Consider the following 18,933-nt stretch of genomic DNA (forward strand, 5'->3'; position numbering starts at 1 on the left):
CACTTCCTGCCAGATAGAGTAAATGCACCATTTCAGTAACTACCATACATTCTGAAATGATACACTTAAGGAACAGGCTAGTATTTTTACACCTTTACACCTCAGAACAGAAAGGATGCTCTCCTACACAGAATATAGTGATTCTGCATCTTTGGTACCAGGTTCTAATTCTCAGCATTTTCATTTTAGCTATTTATTTTAATAGCACTTGGCTGCTTTATTGTCATATTCAATGATGGCATCATTAAAAATGCAGGATAGGGGCTGCTGGGTGGCTCTATCAGTTAAGGTGAATTGAATCTGGACAGTGCTGACTACAAACAGTGGTCGGTAGTTCTATTGAGCGGCGTGCAATTGGTGATTAGGGAACGGGATGGTTCAGTTGGTTAGAAGTCCGTGTTTCATCAATATCCAGCAACACACGCTGGTCAATCAAGTGCCCATGGACTACATGTTAAAGCCACATAAAAAAGCGCTTCCTGTCTTCCTCTTCTTCCACTCTGTGAACATAGCTGTAGTCTGCGATGGGGTTAGCACATGAACACGACAGCGGTTGCAAATAATTCAACATGCCAAATTAGGGTGGGAGCTGGATATGTGTACAATCACGTCAAGGGCGCACACATAAATTAATTAGTGTAATTTATGGAAGAATAACCTAAAAAAACATTTTATTTGTTCAATATCAAAATACAGTCTTCAAGTTTTGACACTGCATACCCTTTCAACAAAATTGGCAACCTAAGAGCAATTTTAGCTACAAAGGATAATTAAAATTAAAATGCATTTTAAAGTAACATTTGCCTACATGCTGTAGTCTGGGGCAATGCAGAGATCTAAATAACCAGTTCTGATGATGGGAGATCGAGTGACAAAAGGAGAAGCAAAGAAGAATCACAGCATCTGTCTTCTAAAGCAGATCAAATCATTACCAAAACCAGCAATCTACACATAAAAACACTTTCCCCTTATGGGACACAGTTCTGCTTTAAGTGCATAATTTAGATAGAGTATGAGGAATGTTTAATATCAACTGCCACACGGTATTCCATTTTTAAAAATGGAGAGCTAAAAGCAGTTTTATATCATTTCTGTAACATTTCATCCATGCAATGCATACGATTATTCAAATTAAACCATAAAAGCAACTTTCGATTGGCCACTAATGAGATTAACTGAGATCCAGTGTGCTCAAAAGGGGCAAATCTCTTCTAATGTTAAGAGAGCTTTTTAAAATGTGCAGTTAAACAACCATTTAAGGTAACTCAACCATTTTTTTAAAAAAGAAGGCATGCGTCTGATTGCTCAATTGAACAATTTAATCTTGGCCACAGCAGTAAGGAAAATTTCTTCATAAAAATAATCAAAGACCCACAGAATTGTAATACAAAATATTTAAATAATATAAATTCTTTTTTTAACAGAACTCAGAAAAAAATCTTTTACCATTTTGTACTACAGTGCATTTCTTGTTCTGGAGATAAGCAGCTGTACTCTGATACACACAGTACACCACGTCAGGCACTTGGAGATATGGTAGGTCTCACCTGCTTACATACCTGTAGCCAAAAGAGTAGCCTTAATGCAGCCTTAACTTGACAAAATCAGATGATGCTTTATTTTTTTAAGAAATATTTTTTCATAATTTTGTTAAAATAAATGCGTTCTATACAGAACAACCAAAGTTCATAATGCATTTTACTAGCATTTACAGAATCCTTTTTTTTTTTGCCAATGTCTTACACACAGCGTTTCTTCCATATTCCATGAGCCAATTAATTTCCTTGTCACATTAGTGTCATGACGTCAGTGGAGTTTAACATTAGTCAAGTAGCAAGACACCTTTTCATTTAAAGCATTTTAGTGAGAAAATGTAAAAAATAAAAAGGCTGGATTTATATATAAATACAACAGTATCATGATATATCTACCTTTTTACACACTACATATTTCTGCAAGTACTTTTGTTTGCGCCAAATATATTTGTTTCAGGTTTCATTTCATTCGCAGCAGCTGCGATTTTGCTTTACTTCCACAGGATCCATAAAAAACCCCACAGCACTTCTCTGGTCCGCAGGATGCAGGAAGAAGGCAGAAATGCTTCCCAAGCTAAACTGGAGCTCTGAGAGGTGGAGACTGGGCTGCCTTCCAGGGAGTGTACAGGCCTTGCATAATCAGCCATGCCTTCCAAATCACCAGGTTGTGCCTTTTCTTTCCCCCCAGCGTCCTCCTCACCGTCCCATCACAACCATAGCAAAAATATACCTGCTGGCGTGTCTCCACATCAGACAGAACTATGGTCTGCGACTGACAGACATGCATTGGGAATTTGGTCACATATCTTTCTTACATGTGTGAGTGAGTGCGAGCATTTTTTTTTTTAAATGGTGTTTAAAATGGATGCTGCTGCGGGGTGTGTTCATGCCTCACTCTCCGTCGACGATGTGCTGTTGGCCGTTACCGTGGAGTCTGATTTGCGAGTCATTCGGTCCAACTCCGCTTGGACGTCAGTCAAAACCGGCTTCTGCCCTTAAAAAGAATACAAACAAATAAAAAGTAATTTCCTGTAGCTTCTGTGGGGGTCAAAGACCTCCCTGATCCTCTCCTCTCCTGTTACCATCCAACATGCAATTCCCATGCTTAAGCACAAGCAGAATACAGCCAAATGAATGATACTTGCATCCACAGACATGACACTGAAACAGCATGCAGTTGGTCCTAGTTATGTGTGACTATCACTGTTTGCAGAAATAGATGGGGCCTATTCTGTGCAGACAATGACTATGTGAGGTCTTCATTATGTTCAAGCTGTAATGTCGGACTGAAAGAGAGGAGAAACAGACAAGGAAATGTAAGCCCTGAATTATTAGGGGCCCACTTGAGGCAGGGCCAGTAATGGAGTGAAAATAGTTCACCAGCTGGTCTATGCAAACTCATTAATTCTCAGACTGGAGGACTGGAGCACTTGCCTTGCAGACCAGTCGAGCATGCTCACCAGGCCCTGGGTTTGAACCTTCAGCCAAGAGTGCGGTCCAAAGACTACTAAAGAAAGCGGTTAGTAAAACGTAGGGGCCTCGAAGAGCAAGCCTGGCTGGGCTCATACCTGCTTTCTTGGATGAGCCTTGTACCCCTGCTCCTCCAGAATTAGGACTCCCCGGGGACCCCGTCTTTTTACTCAACAGGCTGTTAAAGAAGTTGGCCAAGACCCCCTCGTTTGCCGCAGCCCCTGAAAGACAAATGCGAGGACACCTCAAGTTCAGGAATACAAAATCATGAAAGGTGGTTTTGTACAAAAGATTTAAATTTCATCTATTGTCCATTACCGAGACACTGCTTCATGAACTGATTTATGCTAACTAGGGTGGGGATTTCAGCTGTTACTGAAAGTTGCGTATTAGGGCGTATCACCGGACAGCAGCCAGCCAGCACACTAAGTTCAAAAACAAGGAACATGTCAATATTTTTTAACAATCTAGGACAACGGAAGCATGAAGGAACCCAAAGAGTGGTAGTGTATATACATCAATAAAACAACTGATTCCAAAGTGTGAGACTCCTTTGAGCTGGGGTCAGTCACACAGTCCACATGAGCCCAGTTAAATTCAAAGCATGTGACACTATATTGCGGTCTCTTCATTCTCCCAAGTCCCCGCTTATTTACACACTCAGGAAAGAGCAGAGGAGAGACTACCTTTCAAGTTGGGGTCTGGTTTTTTGACAGCAGTCATGGGCGAAACGCTGGCGACATTGGAAGGTCGAGGAGATCCAGATGTGGTTCGGGCAGGAGACTCCTAGAATGCAAACAGAAAGCGCTTTACCACACAGTACACCTTTCACCTTTCAAAAAGATAACGCGGCCATGATGCCATCATCAGTTCTACTGCTTTCAACGCTGACATCACTGGAATTAATCACTGCATGTTTTCAGAGAGGCATACACCAGTAAAATAATTACAGCACAATAATCACAGTAAAATTCACTGAGGCCCAAAAGCACATGTATGTATTAATGACATTAAGGAGAGCGTAGTGACATAAGCTGTTTAGTGGTCCAACTGCGCAGTCGCTGAAACAATTATTGAAACAGTTGATGTAAACTTTGAGCTGATGTCACACATTCTCTTTTAAGGTATTGAAGGGTTAACAGGAGTTGCATAATTATTACATTTTATTATACAGGTTATACAAAATGATATGTTGTTCCATTCAACATTCCTTGATACACTCTATACAATAAGGGAGTGAAACAGTAATACAAATCTTCCAGCTCCTACAGGCCTTGAGCAAAAGGCATAAAAAGAGTGTGCAGCTCGACGGTGGGAAATGTAGTTTTACTTTTTTAGTAATGCAGGGGTCTGCTCAGTCTCTCTGGAGGGGGTATAAAGGATAGCTGTGAATAATGCTTTTACATTATCAGCAAGCATGATCTTTATGCAGAAAAAAGACTCATAATTAGATCTAGTGTGAAGTGTTATCCTGACTGGATTTCCTCCATATTACAATCAAGGGTGGAATTTCCTTTTCAACCCAACAATATGAAGGTGTATTCGGTTATACTTACTGTGGCTCTAGTGGGCGTGGCCGGCTGCTTGGATAACAACGACTACGAGAGAATGTGTTAAAAGGAAACATTAGGACCCAGTAGCACATAATTATCATGACCAATGTGATCAAAACATTGCCTTCTAAGGCAAAGCACTCATAACCTCATTTTTTGTGAGAAATGTATATGCTCACAGCTGGGCTAACCACGCCTACAGTTCACAAAAGACTACACAGGAAGCGAGAGAAAGGACTTCCTAAAAAAAATAACTGAAAGCATAAAACCAGATGTTGTGCTTACAGTGATAATTCCATGTCATCATTAATTCTGATTGCCATACCCATCTAAAACTCAAATGTTCACAGTGAATTCTTACTGAAACCAAGCAAGCGTTTCAGCAGCATCATCTCAGACCTCTAATTGGCTAGCTCTAATAGTAAAGGTCAGAAACATAAGAGATTACAAACCACACATGCTAAAAAGGCCCAAGGCCAGAAAGCCCATGTGGCCTGATAAAAGGGTTTTTCCCAGAATAAGAACTCCAGCGGGACCTGTCTTCTCACCTGGCAGCTTTATGTAAACAGGCTAGAAATCCTGACAGAATAAAACTAATAAGGGTGCAAACGGCTCCACTTTATCCCATCCAATCTTCACAGGATGAGAACGAGAACTCCCCATTGTTCTTGGATTCATTTATAATGCTACAAAAACACTGTTGTTTGTTTGATGGGAATTTTATTAGGTTGTTGTGAATGGCTTCTACTTTAAATCAGTCTGCCCGTGTCCAAAAATACAGAGATTTTATAAGACTCTTCTCTTACCTGTTGCTTCATGAGGAAAACCTGCTCATCCTCCGCACTCACTTCCTTATCATGAACCAGCTGTGTTTACAGAGAAAGGGACAGAGAGAGAAAAGATCTTGTTAGAATCTACATGTAGCAATGTAGCAATGTAAAAAATCATCCTTTACATACCAACAACACCCCTTACCTTTCGTACAGGAGGCTTCAAGATAAAGTCTTCAAAAGGATCCTCTGCTTTAACCGATAGGAAATTTTCGTGCAAGATTGCTATTTTCTTCTCGTTGTCCCAACCAGACGGGCTATAGGAGAATGGAGTATAAATGTACAATATGCAATCAGCACATAAATTTTAATATCTGCAGAGCACACACAGAAAACTACAGCAGGGAGGTTTATCATCTCACAAGCTTGAAATTGGTTACGTTCGGAGCTAAAAGACAAAGCCCCCATGCCTGCATTGGCACAATTTGTTAACACTGACTTAAAAAGAAACGTGCAAAGCGTGTCTGTCTTGCCAAACTGTTTGCAAAGGAATAAACTAGAACTTGCATTTCATTGTGCCAGTCCAGTTCATATCCAATGTAGAATTCACAGCCTGACTATGGTCTGGATTCAGTCAATATTTGTCCTCAACAAATACAGATTTCCAAGAATGGATGTCCAGGCGACTACTTACATGAAAACAGCATCTTTCTCCACCACTAAGGCAGGTGAGGTGAGCTGGAAGCCGTACATTTTGTGCAGGATGTATTTATACATGAGGTCCAGGTTTTTCTCCTCTTTAACAGAGGTGTAAATCAAGGCAGCTCCATCTGTAGGGTGGGATTAAGGGAAATGAAGGCACAGGGGTCCATGTGCGCCTACGCAACTCACCGTGGCTGCCAATGAGGAGGATGCAGGTGCAGATGTGGTAGGGCTATAATGCGTCTTATTTTTTACCCATTACAGCCCTACCATGGCTGCCTCTACATCTCCCTCTGAGCCTCTGGCACGCAGGGAGCAGAAGGATACACTGTAAGCCAAAGCGTCGGATGTGGTATTGGATGAAGTCAAAGTGTTCCTCTTTGTAGTCCTGCTCCTTCTCCAAAGTACTGACCGCGTCACACTGGCAAAAGAGGAACAAGAAAGAAGAGCCTCTATAACAGAGACCAACTCAAACTCATAGTCAACATCCATTTTCTCTGTTGGGTTTACAAATGCCAGGTTTTAATTGCCAAAGCATATACACATAGCCATGCACAAATCAATGCCTTGCAATAGCATAATACATGGAGAACAGCACATAGATTATACCTCATAATCAACAGTGGTAAACTAATAAACTACAACATTAGTGACATAACTTAACTTGATAGAAATCTGAAAAAAGATGATACAAATAAGACAAACTGATCTTAGTGAGGTCACTCCTACCAGGAAGAAGCAGTGAAACCTTAACAGCACCACCCCGTCACACAGAAGCACACTTCCACACAATCACCACAAGGTGGGACCCTTGACAATACAGGGCATGCACCTGAGCAGGCCCTGCATGAATCAGGGAAGGCCAGACCCTTCCGTTAAGGGACAAAACCACAATAGCACGACACCATAATAATCGCAATCATCAAATACTGTAAAGGCCTTTATGATCACAAAACGCATGAAAGAGAAATGCAACCTATTAATAATCTATTATTTCAGATATAAGTATCACAGTACAGTGTTCCGTTGGGTCAGATGTAGTTTTTTATTTATTTATTTTTTAATTGCTGTCCATCTGTATCTGAACTATTTTTTTCTAATTTGGGTTTGTCCGTAAGTTAAAGGATGTGATGATGGGCATGCTCTTTGCAGTCAGCATACAGACATCCATTTGCTAATTTAAATCCCATTTACTTAAAGGTATCCTCCCGAATAATACAACCACTATACAATCTGCACATGTCTGAGGCATTATTCTGCTAATGTGTAAGTGGCCCCTCTCATCCAGTCCATCAATGTGCAACTCAGAGAAAGCAAACTCAATTAAAATACAAGCATGATGCGAGAGCCATTTCTGCCCAATCATATGTAAGGATCACATACGCTAACAATAACAGTTTACAGGGAAAATGCACTTCAAAACTACCAAAGCCCACAGAGCCTGAACAGAACACATTTTTCGCTTGCATTACGTTCACATTTTTAGGCATTTTGCAAATGCTCTTATCTAGAGTGACTAACAGAGCTTATATTCTGTAGATCCATTTATACAGAGAGAAAATTTTGTTCTCCAGATTCAATATTTTTAACCAATTATATTACAATTTAAGTTCTCAACTTTCAAGGTTCTAGGTTCTGTGGATTACAAACTCCAGTTTCAGTGACAAGCAATCTTTGTAGGCACAGCAACCATAAATAAGTTGTATGAACTCATATAGCGCTGTTCAGCTAACAATATAAATCTGTGGTTTTGTGAACAAAAAAGTTGGGAGAACTATCCTGCTAGTAGAGCGTACAACTGCAGTGCAGCGTCCACCTGAGAATCAGTGCTACATCCTGAGGGGCAAACCCAGGTCACTAAGCATTACTCTATGGTGTCGCCCTTTGAGATGTACCACTCGCACACAGACTGATGCAGGTAAAGGATTTCACTCAGACAAAGCAGGGAGTGGGAAGCATAACTGGCTGTGCAGCAGGAGAATGCGCTGGACCCCGGTCACATACAGCATGTGAGGTGCTGATGCTGTTTTCTGTGACTGCGCTGTGGCCGTGTGAAGAAGGGCTCAGGACCGCGCGATAATGAGCGGCATTCATGGCTTCTGAGCGCTGCCTCGCGGGCACAGCACAAGGCCAGGCATGATCAGGCAGCGAGCGTGAACAGGCTCACTGTGTCCACCCTGACCTTAGGCACGCCTCCTGCCATCACAAGACCCAGCGCTGAAAGGCAGGCAAGAGGTCTGTGTGCCTGTGTCCCAGAGTACAAAATTACCGCGATCTGCGCCAACCACAAGGACAGCGCCGTGGAAAAGCATTTGCCCCCTTCCTGATTTCCTCTATTACTGCATATGTCACAATGGTTTCAGACCTTTCAGGTGATATGGGTGCTGGATAACCTTTTTCATTAAACAACTGAAATAATCATTTTTTTAAATATGCTTTGTGTGTACTCAGTTTCCTTTTGTCTAATATTCCATCTTGTTTAAAGATCTGAAACTATTCAGGGTGACATATGCAGTAACAGAGGAAATGAGGAACGGGGCTAACCTTTTTTCACAGTCTGACACTGTTAGAGAAGAGCAGGCTGAGGAGGCAGGAGGCTCTGCTCACCTTGGTGCACACTATTAGCACGGGGATGCCCAGGTTGTGTGTGAGCACGTTTTCCCCCAGTGGCAGCAGCACGCCCTCGTCCTCTGCCCCGCCGGCGGGTGCCCGTCTCTGCGGAGAGGCTGGGGTCGCCTCCTCCGGCTCGGTGTACTCCTGGAAGCTCGTCACCACTGGGGAGCGGGGAGGGAGAACCATTAATATTACACAGCCAGGTGTTCAATGTTAGTCTTCTATTTGCCCCAGGTAAATAGAACACCGTTTCCCTAGGATGTGCTGTCAAATAAATATAACCACGTTTTAAGGAGATTACACAGACAATTTGCATCAAAAAATGTCAAAAAGCCAATGTACAGCACTGGTAAAAATATATATGAATATATAAATAAATACTATCTTATTGTAAAGCCCTGACAGATAAACAGTGCTATAGTTCTTATGGCAGCACTGAGACAAGCATGCAAATGATTACAGCCCTAAATTCAATGGTGGAAGCTGCAAAGCAATAATGGTAAATGATTAATGGCTCAAATTTACAAAAAAGTGATTTTGACATTAATATGTATAGGTTATGTAACACCAAGCAGGCGGCACATTTTTAGACATTCCTGACGAACGCCAGCGCTTTGTGGATCAAGATCAAAGAATGTCCAAGCTGGCCTGTGAACAAAAATGTCTGCAGATAATTAAGTTAAACTGATCCTCTTACAGCACCTGCATAGTTGTATACTCACTTTTCCAGATTTCAGACAAAAAAAAAAAGAGGCCAGGTGCTTTTGTGAGACGTGCAATGTAATGGGATCTGAGAGCTCAAAACTGACAGCCTGGCTTACTTAAATCATTATGCTCTTTGAAAACATGTTTGTCAAAACCAGAGGGCCTTTCTAAATCAGACCAAAGGGAGAAGTGAAAATGTAAACATGCCTTTCCAGCTAGTGTAGTCTCAGACGGTCATGAATTTGGCTTCAGTTACTTACTTTGCACAGCAAGCCAATTACAAGAAAGTACATGTGATTAATTTACCGATTATACAGATTTATTTGAAGAAAAATTTATTAAAAAATAAAAAGGCAGTCGTGTGCAAGTGCACAGGCAAACTCTGTGCCAAACAAGGTCAGGCCCAAAGGAGGCTGGAGGTGAGGGCAGTGGACCAGGCAGCCCTCCTGGCTCATTGTTTCAGCATAAACGGACCCTTCAATAGAGCAAGACATCAGTTCCATGCAGCTGGTACAGTCAAACCATCTATCTAGTGCAAACACAACACATCCCAAATGGCCCAAAGCCCGGTGGGGAATTTTGTCTAGCAGTTACTGGATAAGAAGAAAGGACATAAATACAGTGGTAGAGAGGTTCCACATGGCACAGTCATAGTTCCCACAGCAATTTAGAATGCTGAACTTCCTCAGAAATCTGAAGAATGTCAAATCTATGGGGAGGAAGAGGGCTGCTCCAGCCTTTTGTCTGCGGGATCCCTGTGTATTGTACACTGTGTGAGCATGTACAGGGAGAGGAAAAGGTGTGCTGCATTAATCTGCACTGACTGAAGCCACATGGGGTGGCCAATCCCTGACTTTGAATGTACAATTGAATAAAAACTAAAAAGAGACAAATATCAAAGTAGGCCAAGGAGGAAATAAATCATGTGAACTGGTTTCATTTTGAGTCTGAAAAACAAAATAGACCTGTTCGTAATTCACCAATTTAATATGATTTCTTAAGATCCAAACATTCTGTTAACAAGTTTGATGCCGTAAAACTAGCATTAGCTGATTCTGGGGCATTATGACCTCGACTGGGGACATAGAAAACGATGAATCCTTTATGCCGTGCTGCAGTAAATGCTTTGCCATGTTCAACATACTACCTTGCATGGAATTGCTTTTGTGCAGTGGTTACATTTTGCTGTACTTACTGGTACTTTTTATGAAACCTGGCCACACTTTTGAGAATTTTCTCCAGTCCGCCGTACTAAAATACTCTCTAGACTCGCTGTACTACTCCAGCTGCCCTAGTACTATATACTAGGCTGGACAGGCGTGTTGATGTATAGCATATTACATAACCAGCGACGCAGATGTAAGCGCAGCAGGTCCTGGCAGTTGATTCAAATTCTTTGCATTTCACTCATCGTGAATGCCACTGAAAATACATTTTCAGGATTCGATAAGCAGAACTGAAACGCACAGCACACACAGAGGAAAACCCAGCATTTCTATAGATAAAAGTAAGGCATTTACAAGCAAATCAACCCATATTACTCAATTTTCCTAATCAGGTCCAGCTAGCTTTTGCTACTCAGTTCTGTGATGTGAAACTGAAAGAATAGAAGTAACAATGCGTCCAACTAACAGAACTGCAACAACAGTCATCACACTGTATCATAGGCGAGGTTGGGGCACCACAGTTGCATTCCTTGAGCAAATCACTTAACCTGAATAGCTTACACATGCAGTTACACAACTTGTATTCTTTCAAAGTCAATTTAGGCAAATCACTCTGGATAAGACCATCTGCTAAAAGCTTAACAGGAAAGTTAAAGGAAAACATTCTCCTCCCACGTTTGTCCAGTAAGAGCGAGGCCTGCCTCGCTGTAGACCTGTCTCAGTAGGCATTTCAGCAGCATGAGAAAGTTCTGCCCACTGTGCAACTCCTCCTCCCTGCAATTCCTCAGGAATACCATGATGCAATGGCCTGCAAGACTGACTGGGTACTGTCTCATCGCTCCTGCATGCAGTGACGTCACCTCTGGACCCCTGCCCCACCCCGCCTTCTTCCCAGCCAGATGAGAACTGTGAGCCACTGTTTGGAGCCTCTCAATAACGAAGATTAGCAGCATTGCTCATCATCAAATTTGGCCACTGTGTTTGAATGTCTATGTTTTCAACAGCATGAGCCAACATTAGCCAGCAAGAGCAGTTTCATTAAACACTAGGACTGGGTATTGCCTGATGCCGCACGATACAATTCTCAGAAGTGATAGGAATATCCATCAGCAGCAGTTACACTTTCCTGAAGATTTTCATAGAGCAGTTACAATGCGTTCTGATGGAGAGATGGATTACATTAATTACCCATTCCGGTGTTTCAAACAGGATTCCAAATGTCATTAAAAGCCAAAGCACTACATGATGCGCCTCTTTGCAGTACCATAGCAATTTTTTTGCTCTTAGCCTCTGGTTAGCCACCCCTGCTCATCATCTGACCTACCCTTCCCTGCCCTAACTGCTTTCCCACATAACAGTCACGCGTCACTACTTCTGCAAATGTACCACTCCATGGCTCCCTGCAACTGATTCAGCTTAAGAACAATAATGCCCAAGTACATCAAGCCAACTCATACATGGAGTGAAATAACTAGTTACTTACAATATAGGCCTACTCAAAAACAGCGTCAGAGCTTTGACTCTTCAGTGTTTAAATAAAAGCATCTGTTGTGATTTGGTAGGCTGTCTTCAACCGTTTGAACACATAGGCTACTTCTCTGGAGGAACAAATTCAGAGCTTCTGTAAGCAGTACAGTCAGACTCCCTTTTATATAGGCTAAAGCATTGCAGGCTTATATTTTGTAAGCATTCAAATTCAGAGCACAAAAGCCAGATTCACAAGACACAGTTATTGTCTAAATTAATCTGAGGAACAATAAGGCATTTACTGCAAGAGACAACGTTTGACTGCGCTCATCTACACTATTCTCAGTATCTGGATTCCGTATGGCTGATAATGGTTAGAAGGCGCCTCACACTGCATAGCACTATGGATCACAGCACACTATGGTAATGTGTGATAGTTGTTCCCTCTGCATGCCATTTCCAAGCCCACTCAAACCAAATGAAAGAATGTGCACTGAGTGAAATCTTTTATGACTGGGAAGGTCAACTGAGAATTCAGTTCTCATTTCTAGTGACAACCTGGGGAATCAGAGGCAGTAGTGCACAGAAGTGATTACATAACCAATAGTATTGCATAATATGATTTATGCAGCCAGATGTAGAATAGAGCCCGTTTCCTGTGAGAATTTGACTAGGATACCAGGATGATCTAAAAACGCCCTGAGATCTCAGAGATCATGTTAATGCAGGATTCCGCATTTTTAACAATGTACATATATATATTATTATTATGAATATACATTGTTAAAAATGCAGAATATAAATAAATAAATAAATAAATAAATAAATAAATAAATAAAAAAAATGTGTATTCTTCAAGCCCACCATGGCAATGTTACTATAATGTAGTCATATAAATTTTAAAAAATAATAATAAAAATTAAAAAAACATCTGGTTACAAAAATTGTTAGCCTTTGGAAGCTGATGATTTTCTGCCAAAGAGAGGGCATAACGTAGGATGCTATAAAGTAGGAAACTTGATGGTATGCGTTTAAGCTTGCTGGTGTTGGTTTTTCCCTAAACTTTGGTGTGTAGACTACATCTCAGCTGCCAAATTTTAATTCAGTTATTTCCTCTTAATTAGGGCTAATACGTTGTGCCTGTCACAAGCAGATGCACATTTTGTAGGGTGCAGCATTGTTGGTGCAGCATTATTTGTAGCTTATCTCATTCTGCTACTGTTACAAGTGTCATAATAAAATTATGAATGACAAATACATATCTAGCTATTATAGCGATTTGGCATATTATGGCAAAAAAACTATTTATCAGAATGCAAGTGAATCAGTGTAAAACACAGATTTTGAAATGTCCCGTGTTCCAAAGGCGCAACATTTCATGGGCTAGCGCGACTACTGGATCTTTTATGATCACAGTAAGCCAGGACCTCAGGTTATGGTCTCAGCCTGTCTCTGCACTAGGGCACTTTTTCCAAGAGTCCATTACATAACCATCAATACTTCACCAAAAATCTTCAATTGCTGTGGAGACCCCTGACAAGTCAAGTGCAAGACAAACATACTAAGACATCCCAGATCCAACCATTTAGCTGTACATAGCATAAACCTCTACATACACCTAAATTTAGGCAGGCAAAGACAGTTTTCAAAGCTGTCTATTTCAGAGGGGAATTAATATTTCACTGGAAAATTCAACCATGAGGTCAGCAACAGTCCATCTGGTGACCTATACCCAAGGACCAAATATATTTAAAAAAATAATACATTTTTTTACAAACTGACAACTGGACCAGACCGAGCCCTAAGTCATAGGTCTTGGTCATGTCATCAGTCAAATATAACTTTATCCAACAAAAGTGAGTGTGGATTTTAAGTCAGCATGGATTCCTTGGGTTGGCACTAAATTATTTCACATGAACTCACTTGTCTGCTCCATCTCCTTCATTTCCTCGGGCGGAATCTTCAGCTTGTCAATGTGGTCTCGCAGGACGCTGGCCCACTTCTGCAAGGTCTCCATGATGGACCACGGCCGGGACATGTCCACAACGAACACAGCCAGTGTGTCCCGCAACATCTCTGCTGTGACCGCAAATTTCAGCAGTCCTTTGTGGTAAAGGTCTCCATCCAAGATCCACACATTACAGCGTGTCAGGTCTGGAAAGACAGTACAGCGCATAGCCAGATTCAGGCCTACATAAACAACCTTTTATCAGGTGCTGAAGTTGCAGGCAACAGCTGTGGACTGGTGATTTAAATACCCACTAACGCACTAAACAATGGTCTAGATTTTCAATACTCCAGTAAATACGCACCACTGTAAAACCATCTTTGAATATATCAAAGATCAATACAATGTAGAAACTATTTAGTTAAGAGCTTAATCTTTTTCTTTTGTTTTTTTTTTGCAAGGAAACAGCCATCTATGATGGTTTCCCCCAGGTATGAATAGTGGTGGTGCTGTGCCTCTGATGAAATCATACACACCGCTGCAAAGAAAAATCTATGAAACTTCAGACTTTATCTCCATGATCTTATGTTAAACCATTAAATAAATGTGTGCTGTTTACCAAAATTAACATTATGTAGTCATGTTTTCACCAGGTCAAGTGTAGGCTACACCATGTGAAAACCATGGATCGCCACGTCATGCCACAGCCACTTGAGGCACTTCCCCCCTCTACTAACTGTTTTCCTAAGGGAAACCCTGTCTATTGATACATTATATTTATTTTTAACAAGTGCAAAAAAAACTAAAGTCACACTGTTGCTTTTTTTCATTTTAAACACAAAGCATGGTTGTTGGACCACTTTTGAAATGAGGCAGGCAAAAGCCTCAGCTTACCATCTCGGTCTTCATCATGGACACTCAAGTACAGATATTCCAGTCCTCTCCCTTTCTTATTATGCTCTGCTCCTTGAAGTTTTGCCATAATTGTTGTCTTTCCTGAGCCATCTTCTCCTGAAGGATCAGAATACAACAAATAGTGGGTTTTCTACAAAAAAGGGACCTTCTTTTGATTTCACATTTTAAAGACACTTCAAATCCCCACAGTTGGGACTGAAGCTTTGTGTCTGGGAAGTCAAGTTTAGTTTTAGCCCGCTTAAATGACAATAACAAAATCAAGTTTGACACCATTTAGTTCATTCAACTAATTTATCCCATATATCCATTTGGTATATCCATGTTGCATTAGCTACTATTGATAGCTATGTAGAGGTGTTGATCTTGACTATGGCATCTATCAAATGTTAAGCTTATTAACATGTATACAAAAATAAGTTAAATTAAAGTTAAATTAAGTAAAATATTTATGTAAATGTACAGAAGTGTACATAGAAACATTTAAGCAAATTCTTAATCATCTTAATTGAAGTAATCTACTGGAGACTTACACTTACCTAAAACCAAAATATTTTTTCCAGAAGGTAATTTGGAACTGGACCTAGTTGATACTTCGCTGAGAATTGATGACCTGGGGAGGGGTCACAGAAAACGTTACCTCGCAATAAAGCAATATAAGACATCAAATTATATTTAACTGTACAGCCCCTTACTTCAGATTTCAAGCTCAAATACTCTAAGTTGGCAGCGGACTGCAGATCTCAATACTCCGACGAGCAAGTTCAAAGAAATGGACTGGACAGCGCAAAGTTTGCCAAAACAACAATAAATATGTATAACGTTAGTTGCAGAATATGGAGGTCATCTGAACATCCCACGGTCTTAAATGGCAAATCGCTGTTTAATGTCCTGACATGCAATCGTGCAGCGCTTATTTTCATGGCTGGTATCGTAAACTGGTTAGCTAACTCGCTAAGTTAGCTAGCTAAACATAAATATCAATCTAGAACACTTGCGAACGAGCCAGACTGAAAGCAAATGACCCGGCTCATTTTCACACCCCGTAAATCACCAGATAAATCAGTCCGTTATCCAAATGTGTTTAAAACTTTACGAGTTGTATGCAGTCAGGTACATAAACTACCAAGCAACCGGTGGAAGCGCTTTGTCTGCTAACCACTAGCGAGCGCTAGCGGTATTTTGAAGATATCCCGGCCGGTAGTTAGGATGCATAAGAGATAGCAGGAATATTCAAACGACCAAAAAGAAGTCTTGGACACTAATACAGGGAAATCATGCTGTGATTTCTTGGACTTGCCATAAGTTCTGTCCTTCTTCGTCTGCATTGCAGTTTTCTAGGGTGTCGCCAGCCCCGGCTGCGCCCAGCAGCTTCTTCTCCAGCACGGGAGCCATCTTGTTTCTGCAGCCACGAAAAGAGGCATCACTTGGGAGTCTAAGGACCCTGGCGTCATTTACATCTGTACTAGACCCCTCCCTCCAGCCTAGAGCATGTGGAATACGATCGATATTTTTGTGTTTATTTGTCTTACCTTGAAAATGCATCAAGATCATTTTACGTTGATTTTTAAAAATATACTATTGTCAGGCAGTTAATCAGGCAGCTGAGCGCGCCGTTTTTCGAAGAATGATGTCATTATGCATGGGCCCTATGCATGGGCCAGGGCCGACCACTGGGCGCGCAGTCAGAAAAACCCGAACCACATGGAGTGAGCCACCCTGGCTCTGGAACAATGATGACACCTAGCGTTACAATCAAATATTCAGATATTGAAAATGACATTCTTCACTTGATCGACTCATTAGATCTTAGATCAAGTGAAGTGAAGACAATTCCAGACTCTTCCAATCTCCAAAGGTGCTGTGCTTAAATCAACTATGGACTTCCCTAAGCAGTTCTTATAACTCTTACAAAGAATGAGAATATAACTTATGTAAGATAAATGACTCTTACAAAGCAGTGGACGGCTATAAGAATAAACTGTCAGAAACATCCTTAAAAAATGGAAGACCAAGAAAACCATTGATAGAACTACTCATAGATTGGTCAGGTATGGAAAGCAAAACCAAAATATTACTGCAAAGGTGCTGCAAGAAAGGTTTTGGGTGACACCAGAGTAGTAGCGCACCAGTCCAGAGCGGTTACACAAAAATAATATGCATGGAAAAGTTGTCCAATGTAAATATTTCCTGCAATGTCATCACAACAGTCAATTCCTGACATATGCAACACAGCACTTAGATTATCCACAAACGTTTTGGAACAAAGTGCTGTGGACTGATAAGATAAAATTGACCTCTTTGGCCACATTCACCAAAAATGCATTTGGAGATAAGCAGGGGAAGCATTTGAAGAAAAGAACGCCTTGCTAACTGTCAAGCATGGGGATGGATCTTTTATGCTTTGGGAATGCGTGGTAGCTAGTGGCACAGGAAATATTGTGCAGATGGAAGGAAGAAGGTAATTTAATATCAACAAGCAATCTGAAGTGGAAAAAAGGTTGGATATTTCAACAAGATGATGATCCAACACACATTGCACTTACGATGAATATATTGACTACTGCAAGATTTGTTCCCAAAATTCTAAGCTGATTTCAGGGAAGAAAAATTAAACACAAACACACGTGACTCCCTTAGACAGTTTTAAGAGTACTGTACCATTTCACAACTTCTCTTCACTTGAAGAAAAGAGATTTAGCACTAACATTAGCAGAAGCATTCATCAAATTTAGAAAAATATGGCATTTTCGACTCGGTAGGGAAGGGCCATCTTTCTCTGGCTGGCTCAGGGTTTAGGTTTTTTTGGATTATGAGGGATGAACTTGTTGATTGCTACAGACTGAAATAGGTAACTCCTACTTTTCGTCATAAGTCTGGTGGGCCACACTTAAGTGATTCCTGTTCTTTGCCATCCCAAAACTCTGCCTTGTTAAGAGCTGCTCCTCCTCCTCTCTGTAAACTCATGTGAACCACCAGTCATATAAAACACAGTTTCTCTTGTTGGTGTTGAAATGTTTTCGTAAATGGTTAGTCCATTTTACACTCCTTAATGTTAATTATGTTCATTTAAAAGGCTGGTTTTGATTTCTCTCAACAAAGTGGCCATGAATGGAGGTAAGCCTTTGTACAATTAGGTCTGTACAAAATGTAGATGGGTTTATATAATTGTAAAAGCTGATGAACTTTGGAATGTGTTTTTCACCAGTCTTGCTGACCAATATAGATCACAACATTCCAACTGTCAAAACAAAGCAGAAAGTAAACAGGGAAGCAAGGCCGTGCAGTGAAAACATTCCCAACATTTTCAGTATTCCTATGAAACTAGTTTGACTTAGCATTGGTTAGGTCAGAGAAATGTTCACTGTGTGAACTAGACTTAATGTGTTCATGGCTACAAATAACAGTAAAAAAATTAGTATTGTGCCTTATCAGACTTGTGCTGTGTCGTTGTTCCAATTACCTTTCATATGCACTTATTGTATGTCGCTTTGGATAAAAATGTCTGCCAAATTAATGTCATGTAATACAAACTATACAGCCAGTTTCTCCTTGTGCAGGCACTGCCCAGTTTCTTCATTCATATCACGTCTAGCAAAGAATCACTAGTCAACATGTATATTAGTTTCATAAGTATAAATGTTTCAAATTTATTACGAATTCAATTGCTGATTCATTATTCAAAGGCCTCATGTCAAGTTGAATGTATTCTCAGTCCCCTATTTCATTCTATTTATTTTGTACAATATAGGTTTTCCAAAGTGTCTATTTAAATTTAAAATTAATCTCTTTCATATCCTTTCATATCTCATTCTCTGTTAAAGAGTCTTTTTTGGAAGCATCTATTGTGTTATGAAAAGCCCAGACAGGTTCTTGCTTTCAACACTGCCTCATGTATACCAAAACATGAGCTAAAGAACCACATTCAGAGTGACATTGGTTGATATTTGTGTTCATATATGGTCATTCTTTCGTGATTTTGATTGATTACCCTTGTTGTACCCATGCTATTGTTAATCACTATTTGTGGCACACAGCTGTTTTTTCCATCATGAAACTGGAGTGATTTCAGAGGTTTATCTGAACTAGCAG

The 18,933-nt window shown here is 40.6% G+C and overlaps 1 protein-coding gene across 2 annotated transcripts; it reads right to left on the bottom strand.

Moving 5' to 3' along the window:
* Positions 1 to 639: 639 nt before the first annotated feature.
* On the bottom strand, positions 640 to 16,493 carry LOC135241861 (cytoplasmic dynein 1 light intermediate chain 2-like). Of its 2 annotated transcripts, none has more exons than XM_064312601.1 (14): positions 16,374 to 16,493; positions 16,142 to 16,243; positions 15,381 to 15,454; positions 14,824 to 14,940; positions 13,905 to 14,135; positions 8,638 to 8,804; positions 6,358 to 6,451; positions 6,023 to 6,158; positions 5,534 to 5,645; positions 5,365 to 5,424; positions 4,562 to 4,603; positions 3,692 to 3,791; positions 3,104 to 3,226; positions 640 to 2,524 (listed from the first exon to the last, which is right to left on the bottom strand). In XM_064312601.1, exons 2-14 carry the CDS (start codon positions 16,234 to 16,236, stop codon positions 2,508 to 2,510), a joined length of 1,368 nt encoding a protein of 455 aa, XP_064168671.1. In that variant the 5' UTR covers positions 16,237 to 16,243; positions 16,374 to 16,493; the 3' UTR covers positions 640 to 2,507. The 2 variants fall into 2 exon arrangements, with proteins under 2 accessions (XP_064168671.1, XP_064168670.1); XM_064312600.1 differs by having other exon boundaries at positions 640 to 2,529; positions 16,374 to 16,492.
* Positions 16,494 to 18,933: the final 2,440 nt, after the last annotated feature.

The sequence above is a fragment of the Anguilla rostrata genome, chromosome 16 (assembly GCF_018555375.3).
Source record: "Anguilla rostrata isolate EN2019 chromosome 16, ASM1855537v3, whole genome shotgun sequence".
NCBI lineage: Eukaryota > Metazoa > Chordata > Actinopteri > Anguilliformes > Anguillidae > Anguilla > Anguilla rostrata.